Here is a 19,160-nt window from a genome sequence, read left to right on the forward strand (position 1 = left end):
TTATGACTGGTTTGATCTTCTGTCCAGACCACTCAAACTTTCTCCATTATCAGCAGGAAGGCTGTTTCACTTTCTTGTTATTTGTGTGTTCACTGAAGTGGCACTTTTAATTCCCTTCAAGAACTTTGCCTTTGCACTCACAGCTTGGCTAACTGTTTGGAGCAGAGGCACAGCTTTCAGCCTATCTCCCTGTCTTGGCTTTCGACATGCCTTTTTCAGTAGTGACGTCAGAAATCACTGATCAGAGATCACCTTAACTAATACAATAACAGTGAGAAAGTTTGAAACATTGGGAGAATTACCAAAATGTGACACAGAGACACAGACTGAGAAGATGCTGTTGGAAAAATGGCACTGATGGACTTGTTTGTTGCGGCGTTGCCACAAACCTTCAATTCGTAAAAAACGCAGTATCTGCGCAGCACAGAAAAGCAAAGCTCACTAAAACGATGTGTGCTTGAATACCATTTGAGCCTCATAGCATTGTTTCAAAGTAAATACTATCACCCCATTTTACAGATGGAGATATTGACTCTGTAAGAGATAAACTAATTTGCCCAACTATGTACAGATAGTAAGTGTTCAGTCTATTAATTCAGATCCAAACAGTGTGACTCCAAACACTTAGCCACCCCAGGGAAGTGTCACCCTGCTTTTTCGTACAGATGTATCTGTGGTTTTTGTCTAAAGGCAACATTGAATCTATTTTCCAAAAAAGTAAACAACAGTCGGGGAATTTTTAGTAGAGCACGTATGCAAATGTGTAGACACTCTGCAGAGTGTTTTTTGTTTTGTTTTGTTGGTTAATAGAGGTTTTATTTTGTTAGTTAATAGAGGTACTGAGGATTGAACCCAGGACCTCGTGCATGCTAAGCACGTGCTCTACCACTGAGCTACATTCCCCACCCCTCTGCAAAGTGTTTTGATAAAATTGGGGTGAGGGAGTTGTTACGTCATTGCAACTTAGAGAGTATTTAACATCAAGTTCTTCTGCTTCTAAGACCTCTTCTTTAAGATAGGGTGAAATCATTGTCTGTCGGCTATTGCTCCAAACTACATGGAACGTATTTTCTGACTAAACCTTGAAGTTTAATATTCTAAATAGAAAAATTTTAAACGAAAAAGATTGGAAAGAGAGCGAGCACGTGAGAGCCAACAGGCATAGCAGTAAAACAGCTCATGTGGTTTTGAATCTCAGTACCTGCTTAGGATATAATGTGATTAGTTTGTTTGAACAGAGTTGACTCAACTTGAAAGAAGTTCTCTGGCTTCAGATAAAAAGGGGTGTTGCTTAGGTCTCTTCTTCTTGAAGAAACAGTACATTGATGGTATTTTATTCATCCTTCTCTTTGCATCCTCGCCATCCGCCCCACATCCATCATCTTTGGTGAAAAAGCAAGTGCTTTGATGGCGTGAAAGGGAAGCTCTGTGAGTTTTACTCTGGTTCCTCCTCAAACCTCCCCTGGGTATCCTGTTGCTGCATGTCCCCGTCCACATCCACTGATGAACCAGAAAGGCAGAAAGATGAGATCCGAACACAGCACGCACTCATTCAGCAAACATTTGCTGAGTACCTACTATGTGTGCCACCTTCTTCTGGGGGTAGAGAGTGAACAGAGCCCCAGGCGTTCTCATACTAGAAGGAAGAGAGGACGATGAACAAGTAGATGCCGCATCAGCAACTGGTAAAATCTTTGGAGAAAAGCAGGCGCAGTGTTTATCAGTTTCAGCACTAATGACATTTGGATCCAGATTCTTCTTTACTGTGGAAACCATCCTACGCTTCGTAGGAGATTTAGCAACATCCCTGGCCTTGACCCATTCTGTGTCAATAGCTCACGTGCACACGCACGCACACACGCACACACAGCACTTGTGACAACAGTGAGTGTTTCCAGACATTGCCACATATCCCTTGAGGGTGTCACCATTAGCCCCAGTTTGAGAAGCACTGGTCTAAAGAGTAAGAGTGGTGGGTGCTGATTTATTGGGTTCTGGGAAGACCTCTCTGATAAGGTGATTTTTGAGCAAAGACTGAAAGAAGTGAGGATGGGCATCATGTAAATACCTGGGGGAGGAATGTTCCTGGCAAAGAGAACAGCCAGTGCAAAGGCCCTGAGGCAGGAGGGATAGCAAGGAGGCCATTGTGAGCAAGACTGAACAAGAGGAATATAGTAAGTGATGTGGTCAGCCAGGTCTTAAGGAGGCAAGATCATGATACTACAGTGAGGACTTTGGCTTTGAATCCGAGGAGGATGAGATGTCATGAAGGGTTTTGAGAAGAGCAGTAACATGACCTGTTTTATATTCAGATAGGGTTGTTCCACTGAATAGTCACCTGCAAGGGCACAAAGGTGAAAGGCGGGGTCCAGAAGCAGCCGTGGCTATAACCCCAGTGAGCACTTAGTCGAGGCTGGACTGGTTGTGAAGGGGTCGGGGGGAATGAGTGGATTCCGGATTTATTTTGAGTCTAAATCTGACATGGTTTGCTGTTGAATCAGACATCCAGAGCGAAAAAAAGAAGTAGGGTCTGGGGGATAGTGTTTGAAATATTCTTGATTTTGGATCCCAGTCCTTGGGGAGTTTAAGCATGATGTAGGCATGGTTTAGGCATTAGGTTTTAGACTGATGTTTTCTAAATTACTTCCTGAGTAAACCAATTAAAATTATAATGTGAGTCTCCAGGAGAAAAGGGAAGGAGCCAAACTTGGTACGATTTTACCTCTTAGATGCCACTGAACAACACTTTTCTCCTATTGCTTGGGTAATGAGATTCTGGCACATAGGGGCCAAATGAACAAATGGGCCCTCTGAAGCAGCCCGTCGGCCCGTGCTCACAGCTGTAACACTACCTGATTATTCTCCCGGTCCCCATTTGAGAACTAGTGTGCACTTTTCATAAAAACCACCATGTGCTGCAAATTCAGGCAGCATCTTTCTCTTCTCTGGAGCCTCTGCCTTCTGAGACCTCAGGCGTACGCTCGATGTGGCCTCCGGGGACTGAGGGAGATTAACTGAGGTCCCAAGCTTCTCAAACTGCAGGAGAGGGAGAATGTGAAATAAAGGCTGAGTCTTCTAGTTAGTCTCTGGGTTAAGATGGGTTTTTATAAAACCTTTCAAAAGTGTCAGCCCGCCTTGATGATTACATTCTAGGAGTTTTTACCTTTACCTTGTCGAGTGCCGTTTGCCTTCCCCTTAAAGCAGTGTTTCTCATGATGTGGTGTGAGGTTTTTATTAAGAGTGCAGAATGCTGAGCTCTTTCAGACCCAGAGGGATGAAAATGGGACTGATGTTTAATAAGGACCTCAGATGATTCCAGAGTATAATAACGCTTCAGAATTACTGCTCTGTCATTTAGGAATTTCATGCACTTCCCAGTAGCTGAGATGTATAAAGAACTAATTTATTTCTTTCAATGGTTAAATAAATTTAGTTAAGGCAACCCAAGGCTGGTATGATGGCTCCATGTTATAATCAAAAACTCTCATTTTTAAGGTTACTTCCTGGTACAGGATGGCTGCTGGACCTCCAGCCATTGTGTTTACATTTCAGCCAGGAAGCAGGAAGAAGAGGAAATGGGCAAAAAGGTCAACTGCTTGCCTCCTTTAAAAGAGCTCTCCACGAAGTCACATGGCCAGAATTTATTCACATGGCCACATGTAGCTACTAGGGAGGTACAGAAATACTGTTCTTAGCTGGGCATATTGATGCTCTAAGTAAAATGATGGTATGCTAATTAAGGAAGAAAAGAAAATTGATGTGAATGGGTAGCCATTTCTGCCATAGCTCCTTTACACAATCATATCATGGTGTTACAGAAAGACTATTTAATATGGAGTACATCATTTTACTTACTGTCATTTCATTTTGAACCATATGTTGGTTATATTATGGAGAACACCAAAGGAAAACATGTTTATTATTTCTGTGGTCAGTCATACTGATTTATTGAGAGTCTACTGTGTCTTTTTTCCCTTCTTTCCTATCCATCTGCTAGTCTTTTTTCTTTCTTTCTTTCTTTTTTCTCAATAAAGAAGCCCAAGAATCCACAAAAAATAGGGAGGGTATGAGGAAGCCAAGGTCAAAGGTTTTAGCTGCGTGACTCTCAATCTGATGAGTATAATGCATCCACCTCCAAGGTGTGGGGAGGGTTCACACAACACTGTGTATAAAAACCCTGTGGGCATAAGAGCCACTCAATTAAAAAAAAAAATTCTTTGATCCCTGCCTTCGTTTAAACAATGAAGGACAATTGATTGTAAAATCAACCCCAAAATTCTGACTTCTTTGATGGGTTCCCACTATAAGAAAATAGGGATGTTTTGATGAGGAAAATGTCCCATCCAAAAACATGAGCACTGGGCCCTGAGGATTTCTCATTCTTGCCAGAGCTGGTGGAATCCGCCTGCTTAAGTGTACATGTCAGTGTGGGGAGGTGACAGCTATGAAATCGAGTGAGTTTGAACAAGTGCTTTTGCCTCCTCTGGGTCTCCCGGAATACCATCCCTTCCCCGGTAAGCTCATGGATTGGCTGTTGAAGGAAAACACTTGGGTGACTCTGAAACTCTCAAAATGTGCTCCTTGAATCAACAGCAGGGGGCATCATCTGAGAAGTGGTTAGAAATGCAATCACCCGGCCCCCCTCCAGGCATACTGAATGAGAAAGGTGTGTTTAAACAAGCCTTCCAGATGGTTCTGGTGGAAGCTAAAAGTTAAGAACCACTGCTCTAAATAAAATGCTTGTCTTTTATTAGCATACTTTTCTCTCCAACAAGGAGTCACGACTCTCTGCCTTCCGTCTCTGTTCAGGCAGAAATGCTGTCAAACGCGCAGTTCTTCTAACAAACGCGGTCTTTCCAACCGGGCGAGGTCTTGCTCTGTAGACCTTATTTGCACACTGACTAAAGCTCTTATAATCCATCTGACACAGACTGAAGTCATTGCCAAACCTCGCTGTTGGGAGTAACACCTTAAAGAAAGGCCTTCGGCTATTTCGTTTTCCTAAACCAGTTTATTGTGCTCAAATGCTTTTGTCTGGGAGAAAGGCACCCTGTACGGCCACACCCAGTGCAGAATCACTGGGCACCTCTACCTGGGAATGTGTCAGTGGAGCGAAGTTCCTAGCACATTGCACAGCCCTGCTTTTTCAGGAAGGTGCTCAGTGTACACAAGGGGCAAAATCAAGTTATCAGCCCACCAGATAATAGCTTGGTACTGATCATCACTGATAAAATTCTATTGGATTTGATTATTTACTTGTAAAAATTAACAAGTGAAGCTTATGTTTGGGCTAAAATGAGCAGTCTGCAGGATTTTCAGGGGGTGGTGCCAAATTTAATTTTTGTAGTGCCAGAAAGTATACTAAATATTTTCCCCTTACTACTGGTATGCTTGGTGTTTGTTTGGGGCTATATGGTAGTTTTATTATGGAAGATGCCAGAGCATTTCCATGCATGCAGCGTTACCGTGTTCAATCAGAGACAGGTTGGGAAAGAGAGCGATTTCTCCGTGATGCCCATCTGCCTGCTAATCCCCTTTGTTCAGTGAAGAGCTTACAAAATCCAGCTCCTGAGCACCAGGAGAAGACACAGAAGCCAATACCAAGGGATTATTTTTCCTCCTGGATTTGATCAGGCTTTGAAGAGCTTTGGAAGTGGTGAAGGACTGACTCACTCTCCTTCCTCAGAGCAAGTCAGATCCCTTACCATGTGATATGGGGGTGATTTGGTAGCTTGTTAATTCATATTGGCCAATTTGGTTTAATAATGGAGTGTCCTAGTCAGGTCAGTTTCTAAGTCCTCCACCAGACAGTCAGTTACCTTGTGAGAAATTATTTGAGCACATTTTATATTCAAGGAATTATTGGAATGCTGGTAGAAAAGACGCGTTTTCAGTGGTGGCGATCAGTAGGCTTAAATTTATAAAAAGCAACTCAAGATGTCCAGCCTGGAAAGATGTTCCAAAAGAGTAGTCACTGCCTCTGCTGAATGAGTAATTCAGTCTTTAGGATGGACCTCAGCACACTGAGGTGTGTTGGGACTCCTTTATCCTCTAGTCTTAAAACGGCGTGGAAAGTCTCCAACCCAGTCTCCAGGTGTGGCCCTTGCCCAGGATGGTGTCATCAGAGCCCTTCTGTAAGGGACTGGGAATTGAGCGAAGCCACTCAGTCTAGGATGGGCTCTTGATCTGAAGTCATTCAGACTCAAGTCCCGTGAAGAGCAGGTCTTCAGAGAGAGAGAAGACTAGAACACAGGTCAGAGGCTCAGAGAAATGGGAAGTCCCATTTCCTCATGAGGTCCTCCCATAATGCTGGGTTTCTTGAGGAGAACACATCTTTATAATAATTTACCCTTTACCCCGCCCCCCAAAACCAAACTAGCTTCAGTTGCATTTTATTCTTTGCAGCCTTCTTTCCTTGACCAGCATGGGTGGGGTCTCCCCAGGTTTGGTCTCACTCTACAAGCCAACAGTGCTGCCCGACATCCTACAGTGCAAGAAAGGCCAAGAAAATCTGGATTGTTCCATCTGGAGGATGCCAAGCTGGACAGTCCACTTATTGCTATGTATTTGTATTTTTTATTGTTTGGGAGCCAACTGCTTTGCCTACACTCTCACTGAGTTGCCACAGTCTTACGATAAGAATTCTGAGAGGTTTTGTTAACTTGCTTAGGAACAGAGAGACGGGAGATGACGGAGCCACGCCTGGGGGTTCCCATCTCCCTGGCCATGCTGTGCAAGGCAGAATGCCCACCTGGGTCAGCCTTGGGCAGTAGCAGAGAGGGCTTGTTCAAGGTACCAATTCGGAAGACGAATCTGCTCTGGGAAGTGCAGAGGGGAGTGTGTGAGTCTTCAGGGGTGACCGAGTGGAGGGTCATTGGAGCTCAAATTAGACTCTTCCTTATCAAGCATCCACAGTGATTGATTTTATATTCGCTCTTGTCCCTGATGTTCTGTAACTATAACAGGAGTTGTGAGAATGACAAAGTGATGTTGTCACAAGACCTCTGTGCGAGTAATTCCTTGACTGGGAAGGCAAAGCCCGTTCCCCAAGACACAGGAACTGGACCTGTTTCTCTGTACCTGGCACTTACCTGGTCAGGCACGTGGGGCACGGTTCTCCTGAGCACGGGATGGTGTGCCGGGCTCTCATGGGCTCGTCACCAGCTTCTGACCCCAAACTCACTCATGATCTGGGCTTGTATTTCTTCTCAGAGAGGGTGCTGGTAACCTGTGGGCTAAACCTGGAACCACTGCTTCCCAGCCCAGGGAAGAGGCTCCCTGCCAGCTGCCTCTAGGGAGAGGTTGCCGGGCTAGTCAGCTAGTCTGGGACAAGGAGTCTGTTTATGTTTGCCTTTGGGATTTGATCGGGAGGATGATATGCACATGATGGTGAACGATGATGATCATTTCTTAGGACAAAAAGGGTGGCTTTCACATTTTTTTTAGGCCTTGTCATCGCAAAGCCTTCTCCCCTTCTCTTCTGACATTTACGATTTGGTTTCTGGAGATCAAAGAAGACAGAACTTTCGCAACTCTTCATTCCTGCATTCCCAAAACACGTGTTCCCATCCAGGGCTCCCTAAACTCAAGGGACTGTGACCAAGTTTGCGGAGTGTAACAAATGCGATGAATTTAGAGCCCCACGTCTTCTGCCTTCTCCCTTTTGTTGAATGAATGCTTTGTTTCGCAAGAGCTGGTCGTGATGCTAAGAGATAGTTGAAAAGTATTTTCCATGATGTCATCTGAGCTTGCGGGTTTGGTTGGGGTTTTTTTTGTTTGTTTTTGTTTTTTTTGTGTGTGTGTCTCGTATATATAGCATACCTTCTGTTTTGGCCAGTTTTTTTTCCTTTCCCTATTTTTATTTGCAGCTGGATGGCAGACTGTCGGTTTGCTTTTCTCAGGCGAAATTAGATGTTTGGTGCTTTCCCAAGTTGTTGTTAGGGTTGAATGAGCCTCAGACACTACACGGATATGTCCTAACAGCCGTAAACAGGAGCATTCTAGGATGTACCAAAAAAACTGACTTTAACGGTGATTTTTAATTACATGCTCTGTATCCCAAGTTTAGTGACTCTGGCAGATCTGAGCTGCTGCCTGTCCTTACAAAGAGCTTAAAACCTGGAGGGCTTTTCATGTAGGTGGAGGCTGAGGGACCCAGGAGCTCTCCCAGCGCCGAAGACCGGCTTTGACTCCAGCACCGAGGCAGGCGCTGACGCATCCCTTTGGCTAGGAAGGCAGGTTACATGCCGGAGACTCACAGAGAAAATGGTAAAGTCAGCTCCTGGGGGAGCCTGCCGGGAAAGCCCTACCCTCCGGGTTCACCGGCACCAGTTTGCCGAAATCTCCTTTTCTAGGAAATTTTGCTGGCTTTGTTCTGCCCTTGAAGAGCGAAGAAAAGCCCCAAGACATGGGCGATTGGCAGGAGTCTTTCCTCAAGGGTGAATTTCGCTGCTTGCACTGAGAAACTCGTACGCTCCTGAGTTTCATGAAGGGTGGGGACAGCGGGAAGTAGCCGGTGCCCTGTTGGTGGGAATCACCTTCCTAGGATGCAGGGAGCGGCCAAGTGGTTTGAGTAGTGGGCGAGTTACCTGTGTGCCTTCCGTCCTTCAGGTACACCAGTACTACAGCTGTCTCCCAGAAGAGAAAGTTCCCTATGTCAACAGTCCTGGAGAGAAACTGCGAATCAAGCAGCTCTTACACCAGCTGCCGCCACATGACAATGAGGTAAGAGGCTAGAGGGGCCTTCTAAAGACTCCCCTTAGACTCTTCGGAATTATTACCTTTTTCAGAATCAGAATGCTGTGAGCAGTGCGATGCCCAACGAAGAACTCTGGCAATTTATTTTAGGATTTTAGCTTCCTTAATTAGAACCAAAAGAAACTGTCAGACACCGGCTAGAGGAGGTTGTGGAAAAACAGAATCTCATTATGCGCTGGCTTCGCCTCTGTGCCTGGCACTAGGAGCTATTTGGGGCAGCCAGGGAGCACTAAAATGGAAAAGCTCAAGTTCAGGTATGCTTGGTTAAAGAATATGCAATGCTGGTTGCCTGAGCACGTTAGATGATTGAGATTCCCCGGACAGTTCAAACCCAGCACAAACTTTGTGACTCTCTTGAATTTTCAGCATCGTTTCATAGTCAGTGAGTGTGCAAGTGTTCCACGTTACGCTGCAGTAGAAGTTACATGTCCGATTTGCAGCTGTGAACATCTGTGTTTTTGTCACTTACAGTCCATCTTGCCAAGGTCATCCTTTGTACCCTTGAAAGTATGACTTGCAGGCTGTTCCTCTTTTCTGAACCCAGACACACAGCAGCGCTGTAAGCAGGCATTCCACCTCTTTGAAGTCAAACTGATCATAAAAGGAAATTTGTAAATAACGCTTTTAAAAGATCATCATGCTTGCGAGGTTTCGATTTGCAAACTAGGAATTACTTTTTAAGTATCTGATTTTTAAAACTAGGGATCCTATAGGATCAAATTGTCCACTTCACTCTGATTGTGATTTACATGAAAACATCATTTTAAGTTGAAAGGAGAAATTTAAAACCCCTTCTAGAGAGCGGGACCCCTTTTTACCACCTGCCCCCACCCACAAGTTCTGTCCCAAGGGAACTGAGTGAGTGCTTTTTAAGTCTTTATCTTCCCACACTTGAATAAAAGGAATAAATCTAGAGCCTCAAAAATAAATTTGAGTAAATGGAGCAAAAGCTTAAAAACTGAAGCAACTCTCTAGAAAGAGAGCCCCAGTTCCCTTTCCTACAGTTTACCTCAGACTTCATAAGACAAATTTAAATAATGCTTTCTCCTTTAAAGAGGAGAGCAAACATTGTAACCGGATGCCCAGTTAACTAATTTGGAAGTGAAAATGCGGGTTATTACAAGCAGGGAGGGCGTGCCTTTCTTTCAAAGCCTGTCCATAAATTGTCAGTGGTGTAACCGTATATCCTTTCCCATCATTACAGTTTTCTCTTCACGTGAAGAGTTTTTTTTTTTTTTTTTTAACTTTTTTTGACTTGATAGAAGGAAGTGATGGACTCGTCTCTGCTTCATAGTATAGTTAATTCTGTTTCTGGTTCACTGTGGTCTCATGAAAAGAGACCCTCCAAGTTTCTTCTTCCTGTTGGTGAGAATTGCTTCCATGTGACCCAGGGGGCAGATTTTGCCCGTTTGACGTGGCTCTTTTAAGGACAAAGGGTGATTCTAAAGTAAATACTTGATCATTCCCTTTTTCGCCCAGATAAGACCATTTTGACACATACAGCTTGCCCTGGTTTTCAAATTACTCCTGGTTCAAAGGTTTCTCTTTAACCATCTGTAGGACAGATCATCTGGGCAATTCAGTTAATTCTCGATGGTCAGGTTACTCTAAAGTAAGGCAGCGAGCAGGATTAGATGCATGTTTCCCAAAACATGACTTGGGGTGGTATATGAATGTGGCAGTAAATAATGTTGAACCACATCACGAAAAGACTCACTCCCTTTTAAATTGTATTTCATTCTTTGTGACTGAGTGGTTGAATAATCAAGGGGGAAATTGTAGTTTGAGTGGGTAGGTATCTCACACCTCTCCACCTCCTGCCTACTAATCTCTATTTTTAAGTGACAGTGTTAAGAATCTCCGTTTCAGGATCTCACACAAGCAAAAGTAGCCAGCTACAATCTAACAATACGGTTTCGTCTTCACTCTAATATTTAGCTTTATGGTCACCTTGTTTTCCACAGGTGATACTGCTTTTCCATTTATAGTCACAGTATAATTTCTTTTTACATAAATGTATTCAATAAAAAAAGGGAGTTCGTTTTTAAAACGGTATTAAGTAAACCATAGTTCAAGGTTACAGCAAAATTCCCAAGGTGTGTATAAATAAAAGAGAAAATGGGAGACAGCAGATTTGAATATCTTTAACATCCCTCCCTTAATTCTGTGAGTTTCTGTGTTTCACACAAAGGAAAAGATCTTATGCAAGTTGATGAATTCACCGAAGCCCGGGGGCAGTCCTCTCCCTCCTACGCACAGAGAAACACGCAGGGACTTCCGTGAAGGAACATAGATACAACTCTGGACCAACTCCTCAGTCTCACGCCTTTGGTTCCCACCTCCTTTTGGGAAACAGAAGCTGAGAGCATGTGGACAGCTAGTCTGGCTCTCTGACCTGGAGCCATTCTTTGGTGTCAGGGATCACTGATGTGGGCACATACATGGCGGTGAAATTTTCACAGTCAGTTGGAAGACCCAAATCAATCTGAAAGAAGGAGAAAGTCCTAGATCTTGACTAGCACAAAGCTTATCCCAGGTGACTCGGATCTCAGTGTGACGAGCAGACTTGGGTAGTTACAGACCATTAGCCTGCCCAGGACTTGGGCTCTGGAGTTTACAGCCCTTGGTAAGCTCTCTTGAGGTCACCAATTTCAGGTAGAGACTCACTTTCAATAGCCCCAAGCCTGGTGGTGGTGAAATGCTGGCCAGGACCGTAAAACCAAATGGGAGTGTGTTTGATGAGAGAGCTCTGAGGCGTGGGCTTCAGGAATCCTCGGGAGCAAGGGTGACCCCCGCCTGCCATCCTCTGTGTCTGCTCAGGTCCGCTATTGCAACTCCCTGGATGAGGAAGAGAAGAGGGAGCTGAAGCTCTTCAGCAACCAGAGGAAACGTGAAAACCTGGGCCGAGGCAACGTCAGGCCCTTCCCGGTCACAATGACAGGAGCCATCTGTGAACAGGTGAGCGTGGATTCCGCCGAGCAGCAAGGGGCACCCTTCCCCTAACTCATTCACGCCACAGTTATTGTACTGAGGACCTGCTTTGTGCCAGGCACAGTTGTGGGCCTGGCGGATACAGCTGTCAACAAAAGTTTGGAAGCTTGATTTTGCCCTTGTAAGGAGTTCCATTCTAGGAAAAGAAGCCAGACAATGACATGAGTAAGTAAGATGGAAAAAAAAAATACAGCAGGGCAGGGGATCAGTGCTGGGAGGGTGGGCTGGTTGCAATTTTCAGTAAGGTGACTGTGAAGGCCCCTCAAAGACATGCAGGAACCGAGGGAGTGAGTCATGCAGATGGTGAGGGAAGGAGGGGTGTGTAAGGAAACAGCCAGTTCAAAGGCCCTGTGGCAGGAGCGGTTCTGTTGTTTTTGAGCAACAGCGGCTTGGCTAGTGTGGCAGGGCAGAGGGAGTAAAGGAAGAGAATGAGCAGATGAAGTCAGGTTTCGTGGATGGTTACGTAAGCCATGGGAAGAAGATGGTCAGCCGCTGGAAGGACTGGAGCAGAGGAGCGATATGATGGATTTATATTTTACAATGAGCCCTTTAGAAAATGGAGTGTTCCTGCAGCATGGGTCAACCAGTACCGTCCGAAGAGGTGGTAAATGGTCATCTCCTTGGGTTTGCGGGTTCTTTAGCAAAGTGCGTCAAGCCCCCTACATTCCTTCTAGATCCTCACTGAGTTGAAGGGTCTGCATTTGTTTTTTCTTCTTCTCTCCTGCAGAGTGCTCCAGGCACGGTGGAGTTGAGTTTTAAAGAAAACAGGGTATCTTTAAATCCAGTCTGCCTGGGTTCACCCCGCCCCACCTCTTGGCTACCAAAAGCATTCTGGGACTGATGGTCCTTTTTTGCAGCGGGGTGGGTTGGGGGTGGCATTTATCTCAGCCCTGCTGCTAGGAGAGTAGCCCCATCTAACTCCTTAAGCCCTTTAGGGACCCAGTCATGTCCTGAAGATACATGAACCGGATTAGTGAAGAGAGGGTAAGATACTGCCTGAGGGGAGGGGGGACCACTTGGGGGCCCTTTTTTGAGATTTCAGAGGGATAACATGAGAAGGTGCAGGTAGATGGAATGGAGGTGGATGGAGATGCTACTTCACAGGGGAGCCAAGGGACCAGAGATTTGCCAGTAGGGTCTTGATCCTTGACACCCGCCCCTGAGATGCAGGTGGTCAGAGGTTAAGATGTGAGATTCTGTGTGCTCCATTCAGGGCCTCTGCCACTCTCAGGTCCTTCACCTTGACCAGCTCGACTGGGCTCCCCTAGGACAAAGGGAGGGTCGGGCATTTCTTGGGCAGATGTCAAGAGTGGTATAGAATAGTGGTGAGAGCACAGAGGCACAAAGACAGAAGTTTGACTCGTGTTTCTGCCCGAGGACCCTGACCATGTTACTTTTCCTCAGTTTTGTCATCTGCAAAGTGGGGATAAAAAATACCTATGGTATAGAATTACGGTGAGGACTAAAGGGGGTTCTATTATTGTGAAAGTAATTAAACACGGAGGCCATCAGACTTGGGTGGCTCCCATGCCTTGGGAGCCTGCATCAACAGACCAAACCCTGAGCCCGTCCGTGAATTGAAATCTGAGAAAAGGAAACTGAAGGACAACCAATCACAAACAGGCAACTGGGCTTCCCCCCAACAAGGGAACCGCTTAAGCTCTAATCACTGAAGTAATGTCCTTGCTTTGCTTCCATGTCTTCTCTATAAAAACCCCTCCCCGGGTTCCTGTCCTTGGAGAGTTCCCAGCCTCCTCCAGTTCGATGCTTGCTGCCCAGTTCGAATCAGTGTTGGAGCAAAGAACTTGGACAACTTCCATGTGCCTCAGTGTATCTTTTACCAGTAGGCATACATCAGCTCTGGTGACAGCATCATGAAAGGCGCGGGTGTCACTGTCTGTAATGTAATGTCTTTCTTTTGTCCGGTCACTCACATGAATGAGTCCCCAGAGACTATTCCGTGAGACCTTGACGTCCTTTCCTGTGAAGCATCTCAACCCTTCTGATGTCCATGGCGTGGGAAAGGTCTAGAGGTAGCATTTCTACTCTTTTAACACGTTGCCCTCAGAGCTCAGCTGCTCATGCGGGGCCTGAGTGCTGGACCCCCGGCAGTGACACTCGGGGCCAGCGCCATGGTCAGCAGAGAGCCTCCCCCTGGACCTGTTGCCTCACACTTTACTCCTCCCTCAAAGGTCCTCAGACCATAATCACATAATCATTTTATCCCGACCCTAACTGTAAGCCTGAGTCATCAGGGATTCTGCCTTGTTCCTTTGTGGGTAATGGAAGGAACTTTGGAAAATGAGTGAGAAGATAGGGAAGGGAGAGGGAAGAAGCTTTTCCATGGTCTGGCCATAGGAGCGGTACCTTTTCAATCAGGACTATGTGAAAAGATGTTAGAGGAAGCCGGCTAAAAGCATGCCTGAAAGACTTCTAGAGCAGAGAGTTAAAGATGGGTGTATTTTTATGAACCCACTCCGCTACCATCCCCAGTGCAGACCCCCACCTCCTCCCAGGGCCCTTCCAACCTCCCCTCATTCACTCCCCCATATCCCCAGCCTACTCCTTCTGGCATTAGATGTGGCTGTGCCTCTGGAGAGAGTTTGGAATATCTGAAAGATAATGAGACCTTTTGCTTTCCAAGTTTGCCTCCTGCCTGTTGTTATGCTAACAGACTTTTTCTTTCCTTCCCACCTTTGTGATTCCTTATCTTCTCAGTGACAGGATCTGCATCTGAGTTATAGGTCCCGGGAAGGAAGGGGTGGGGGGGGGAGGGCAAGAAAAGCCTTCCTGCTGTGTACATAAAGGAGGTAGCAGTGACCAGGTTGAGAATAGCGCTCAGTAATCTGCCAGTGATGCCGGCGGTGGTGGTCCGGTGGTTCATCCTTATCACGTGGCACTGAGAGATGGGGACCTGGGGACCGGCGTTGCTCCTGACCTTTCTGTTTGCCTCATAGTGCGGAGGCCAGATCAACGGCGGGGACATTGCTGTGTTCGCGTCGCGCGCTGGTCACGGGGTCTGCTGGCACCCGCCCTGCTTTATATGCACTGTCTGCAACGAGCTCCTGGTGGACTTGATCTACTTTTACCAAGATGGGAAGATATACTGTGGCAGACACCACGCAGAGTGCCTGAAGCCGCGCTGCGCAGCCTGCGATGAGGTCAGAGCCCGCCCCTGGGGGCCCCCCGCCGTCACCCCTCGGTGACACGGTAGCCCGCGCGTTGTCCCCGTGGCTCCCGCATGCAAGGAAACCATAGGCCATCCACCTCCTTGTATTAACCCGGCCAAGAGAGAAGCCCCACCATGCCTGGCTGCTAGGGTGTGGCCTGCTCTACTGAACATGACGGTCTCGTGGGCTGCTACGTGGGGAGACGGTGCCTAGGGCTGCGGACACTCCCCGGGGCCCGCCCCTGGCACTGGGTCAGTTTAGAACTCTTCAAAAAAAGAGAGAGATTTCATCCCACCTCCCAGGGAGGAATCATCAGTAACGGTGTCCCATATGTCTTAAAATCGTTGCGTTCCCTGAGATTCCAGGGGACAGATTGGTTTGAGAAGAGAAGAAAATGGGTAGCATTATTTGATTCTCCCATAATTTACAACCGCTCTGATGAGGATTCAGGGGGCAGGTGGCTCACACCCTGCGAGGGACCTGAATTTGCTTCCCCGGGTCAGAAAGCAGACTGGACACAGGCTCGTACCTGTGTTTTCTCCCGGCAGAAGCACACGCAGCTGTGACCTGTGAGCTGAAAGGCAGAAAAACTGGGTTAGCTTGGAAGTTTGGAGGAGAAAGGAGAATGTTCTAAACCTGACCGCTTTATGGGGATAATTTGGAGAATGGTCTTGGACAGGGTTTTTTTTCCTGTATGAAGTAGATGGTTGGTTCTTTCTGACCCTGTAAACAGCACTGCACTTTTTTCAGCCGGAGTCCACTATAACATGGGCATTTCTTCCTTACAAACTACCGATCAGAGACTCACTCTCCTAGGAGGAAGTCGATCAGCCTTAACCAACATGAATTCTCATACTAATAATGAAGTTCAGAAGAGAGCCTCTGGGCAGAGAGTTGGTCCACCTCTGTGGTTCTGGGCCACCACTTCACCTGAATGGCTCAGTTCCCACATCTGCAAACTGATGCTCGTAATATGACTTGATATTCTCTAATGGCAAAAAGAGGATGATTAAAATCCTTTGAAATTTTTGCTTACAGAGATTACAATTCATACGGCATAAGATTTACCCTTTTAAGATATTCAGTTTAGTGGCTTTTAGTACATTCACAAAGTTGGGCAACCATCACTTCTATGTAATTCCAGAACATTTACATCACCCAAAAAGAAACCCCATATTCTTGAGCAATCCCTCCCTTTCTCCTCCTCCCCCAAGCTCCTGGCAGCCGCTGATCTGTTCTCTGTCTCCATGAATTTACGTATTCTGGACATTTCACATAAATGGACTAATGCAATGTATGACCTTTTGTGTCTAGCTTCGTTCACTTAGCACGATGTTTTCAGGGTTCACCCAAGTTACAGCAAGTATCAGTAATTTCCTTTTCATGGCTGAATAATAATCGTGTGTGTCTATCACATTTTGTTTAACCATTTATTAATTGACGGACATTGCAGTTGTTTCCACTTTTGACTGTTACGAACAGCACGGCTATGAACATTCATGTAAAAGTTTTTGTGTCAACATATATTTTCCATTCTCTTGATTATATACCTAAGAGTGGAAATAACAGATCATAGGGTAGTTCTGTGTTTAACTTTTTGAAAGGATCTAAACTGTCTCCCAAAGCAGCTACACCATGTTACATTCCCACTATCAATGAATGAGGATTCCAGCTTCTCACATTCTCCTCAACACTTACTACTGTCTGTCTTTTTCATCATCATCACCTTAGTGGGTAGAAGTGCCATCACATGGTGGTATGGATTGGCTTTTCCTTAGTGGCTTGTAATGTTGAGCATTTTTTCATGTATTTATTGGCTATTTACATAGCCTCTTTTTTTGGAGAAATGTCTAGTTAAACCTTATACCTATTTTTTTCAATTGGGTAATTTTTCTTTTTGTTGTGACTTTGTACAGGTTGTTTATACATTCTGGATACGAATCCTTTATCAAATACATGATTTGCAAGTATTTTTTTCCCCACTCTGTAGTTACATTTTCACTTTCTTGATGGTGTCCTTTGAAGCACAGAAGTTTTTTGATTTTGATGAACTCCAGCTCATCTATTTTTCCTTTTGTTGCTTATGCTTTTAGCATCGTAGCTAAGAAACCATTGCATAGTTGCCTAATCCAAGTTCATGAAAATTGACACCTATATTTTCTTCTAAACATTGTATAGGTCTCTTGCTCTTACATTTAGGTCTTTGGTCCCTTTTGAGTTAATTTTTATATGTGGTGTAAGGTAGGGGTTCACCTTCATTCTCTTGCATAAGGAAATTCAATTGTCCCAGCCACATTTGTTGAAGAGACTGTTCTTTCCGCCACTGACTGTCCTTGCCACCCTTGTCAGTAATCATCTGGCCATAACTGTCTGGGTTTATTTCTGGACTCCCAGTTCCATTCTGTTGACTTACACAAGTACTGCGCTGCCTTGATTACTATCGTTTGCAGTTAGCTTTTAAATTTGAAATTTTAAAAACTTTATCTTGGGGGTCAAAACACAAATGCTTCTCAGGGCTAGACAGTTATCGTAAATGAAGGTGACTCACTTTAAGGCAACAGTGAGTGGTGAAAAATACGACAGAGTACAGAACTCGTCACTCATCTGAAAGCGGTGACCTGTCGTCTCAGATCTAGCTTCTGCTTGCCACGCAGGAATGTGTTCCCAGCGTTGCCAAATATTGTATTTGCAAAAGAAGAACCAGGATTCCGGCTGTTCCTATGACATTTCCCCTTTTTAAAAATATTGTATTTAAGCCAAATAAAACAGATAATGATCCGAGTTCCCGTAAGCGGTCAGCTTTTAGTCCTGCTTTATATTCTTTAGGGTAGAAAATCCTTTCTCTTACTAAAATGTAGTTAAATTCATCACTGACCTGGCCAGAAGCTGTTGAATTGTGCTTTAGGCAAATCTAAACGTGGGAGCTGATATGGGTATAGAATGAACATATACTTAGAGATTTTTGTGGGCAGGACCTATTTTCCTACCCTTCTAGTTTGGAGCCCTGATACCTTGCACCCTTTAAAGTACATTCACATGGCTGGGTCTTAACCCCAACCGTTTGTCTTCCCCATCTCCAGATCATCTTTGCAGACGAATGCACGGAGGCGGAGGGGCGGCACTGGCACATGAAACACTTCTGCTGCTTTGAGTGCGAGACAGTGCTGGGCGGCCAGCGCTACATCATGAAGGAGGGAAGGCCCTACTGCTGCCACTGCTTCGAGTCCCTGTACGCAGAATATTGCGACACTTGTGCCCAGCACATAGGTGAGGCGACGCTTGGTGCTTAGCTTGGCCCTATTGTGACCGGATCTCCTTGATGCCTGGTATACTTAGAATCCCTTTGGTTGCAAGTGACAGAAACCCAGGTGATACTAGTCTAAGTGAAAAAGGAAATTTCTTGGAAAAGCTAAGGAGTAAGTTGGTTTCAGGTAGGGATGGATCAAACGTTCAAAGTCTTCTTTTTTCCTCTGTGTCGCAGCTCAGTTTGCCTTCTGTTGGCATCTTTTGGAAGCAAGATGCCTTCACAAGGTGGCCAAGATGACCCCACCTCAGTTACATATAATCTTAGCAGTTGTAGTCTCTAAAAGGATGGGATTGTGTCTTTTCCCATATCCAAGTCATGTCTTCCAAATAGGAATCCTATAGGCCTTCATTTAATATGTTCCACCCTAAAAGGAAGAGAGTAGGGAATTCCTATTGGTCTGCCTGAGTCGTAGACCCACCCCTGCGGTGGGGCTAGATGATGGACAGACCCACTACCAAGGGCAGGGGGGAGAGGTCTCAGGAAAATATGAGGGGGGAAGATAAACAGGGGTCTTATACAGCGTCCTTGGGAAAACTCAGAGGTCAGCAGGGGGAGGAACCAAAGCAGTCCTCTTGGTAGGAAGAGAGAGACAAGGAAACCAAATGGTTTCTGGCATGCATGCCTTTAAAATAAAAATCAGCAAAAGCTGACCTAGCCAAAAACAAAGCGAGGGAACCTCAAATAGCTCAGAAGCTATCGACTCCCCTGAAAAGTGGCAGATCTGAGATGGTGAAAATCATTTTTCCCTTTTGAAGTAACTGATTTGTTCAGTCCTTCACCATTATTCCCAGTCATGCTGCATCTGCAGCTTCTTCATTCAGCTTGCCTGTTCTGGCACCTTGTGACTGAGCTGCCCTTTAAGAAGAAAAAAAAAATATTGGCAGTGGATGAATGTCTTTGAGGCCAGCAGCCTGATCTCCCTGTGGCTTGTGCAA

At 45.5% G+C, this 19,160-nt stretch overlaps 1 protein-coding gene across 10 annotated transcripts in view; it reads left to right on the plus strand.

Annotated features, from left to right (window-relative positions):
• Positions 1–19,160, plus strand: part of PRICKLE2 (prickle planar cell polarity protein 2) — a 310,734-nt gene that overhangs the window by 247,028 nt on the left and 44,546 nt on the right. For all 10 annotated transcript variants that reach the window (XR_012499921.1, XR_012499919.1, XR_012499920.1 and 7 more), the window contains 4 exons: positions 8,611–8,724; positions 11,578–11,715; positions 14,706–14,909; positions 17,999–18,185. Coding sequence is in view for 7 of the 10 variants with exons in the window: in XM_074344532.1 (XP_074200633.1) it covers positions 8,611–8,724; positions 11,578–11,715; positions 14,706–14,909; positions 17,999–18,185 (643 nt within the window). In the remaining 3 variants the exon portion in view is untranslated. The remainder of the gene's footprint in view (positions 1–8,610; positions 8,725–11,577; positions 11,716–14,705; positions 14,910–17,998; positions 18,186–19,160) is intronic.

This window comes from Camelus bactrianus, chromosome 17 (genome assembly GCF_048773025.1).
Source record: "Camelus bactrianus isolate YW-2024 breed Bactrian camel chromosome 17, ASM4877302v1, whole genome shotgun sequence".
Taxonomy (NCBI): domain Eukaryota; kingdom Metazoa; phylum Chordata; class Mammalia; order Artiodactyla; family Camelidae; genus Camelus; species Camelus bactrianus.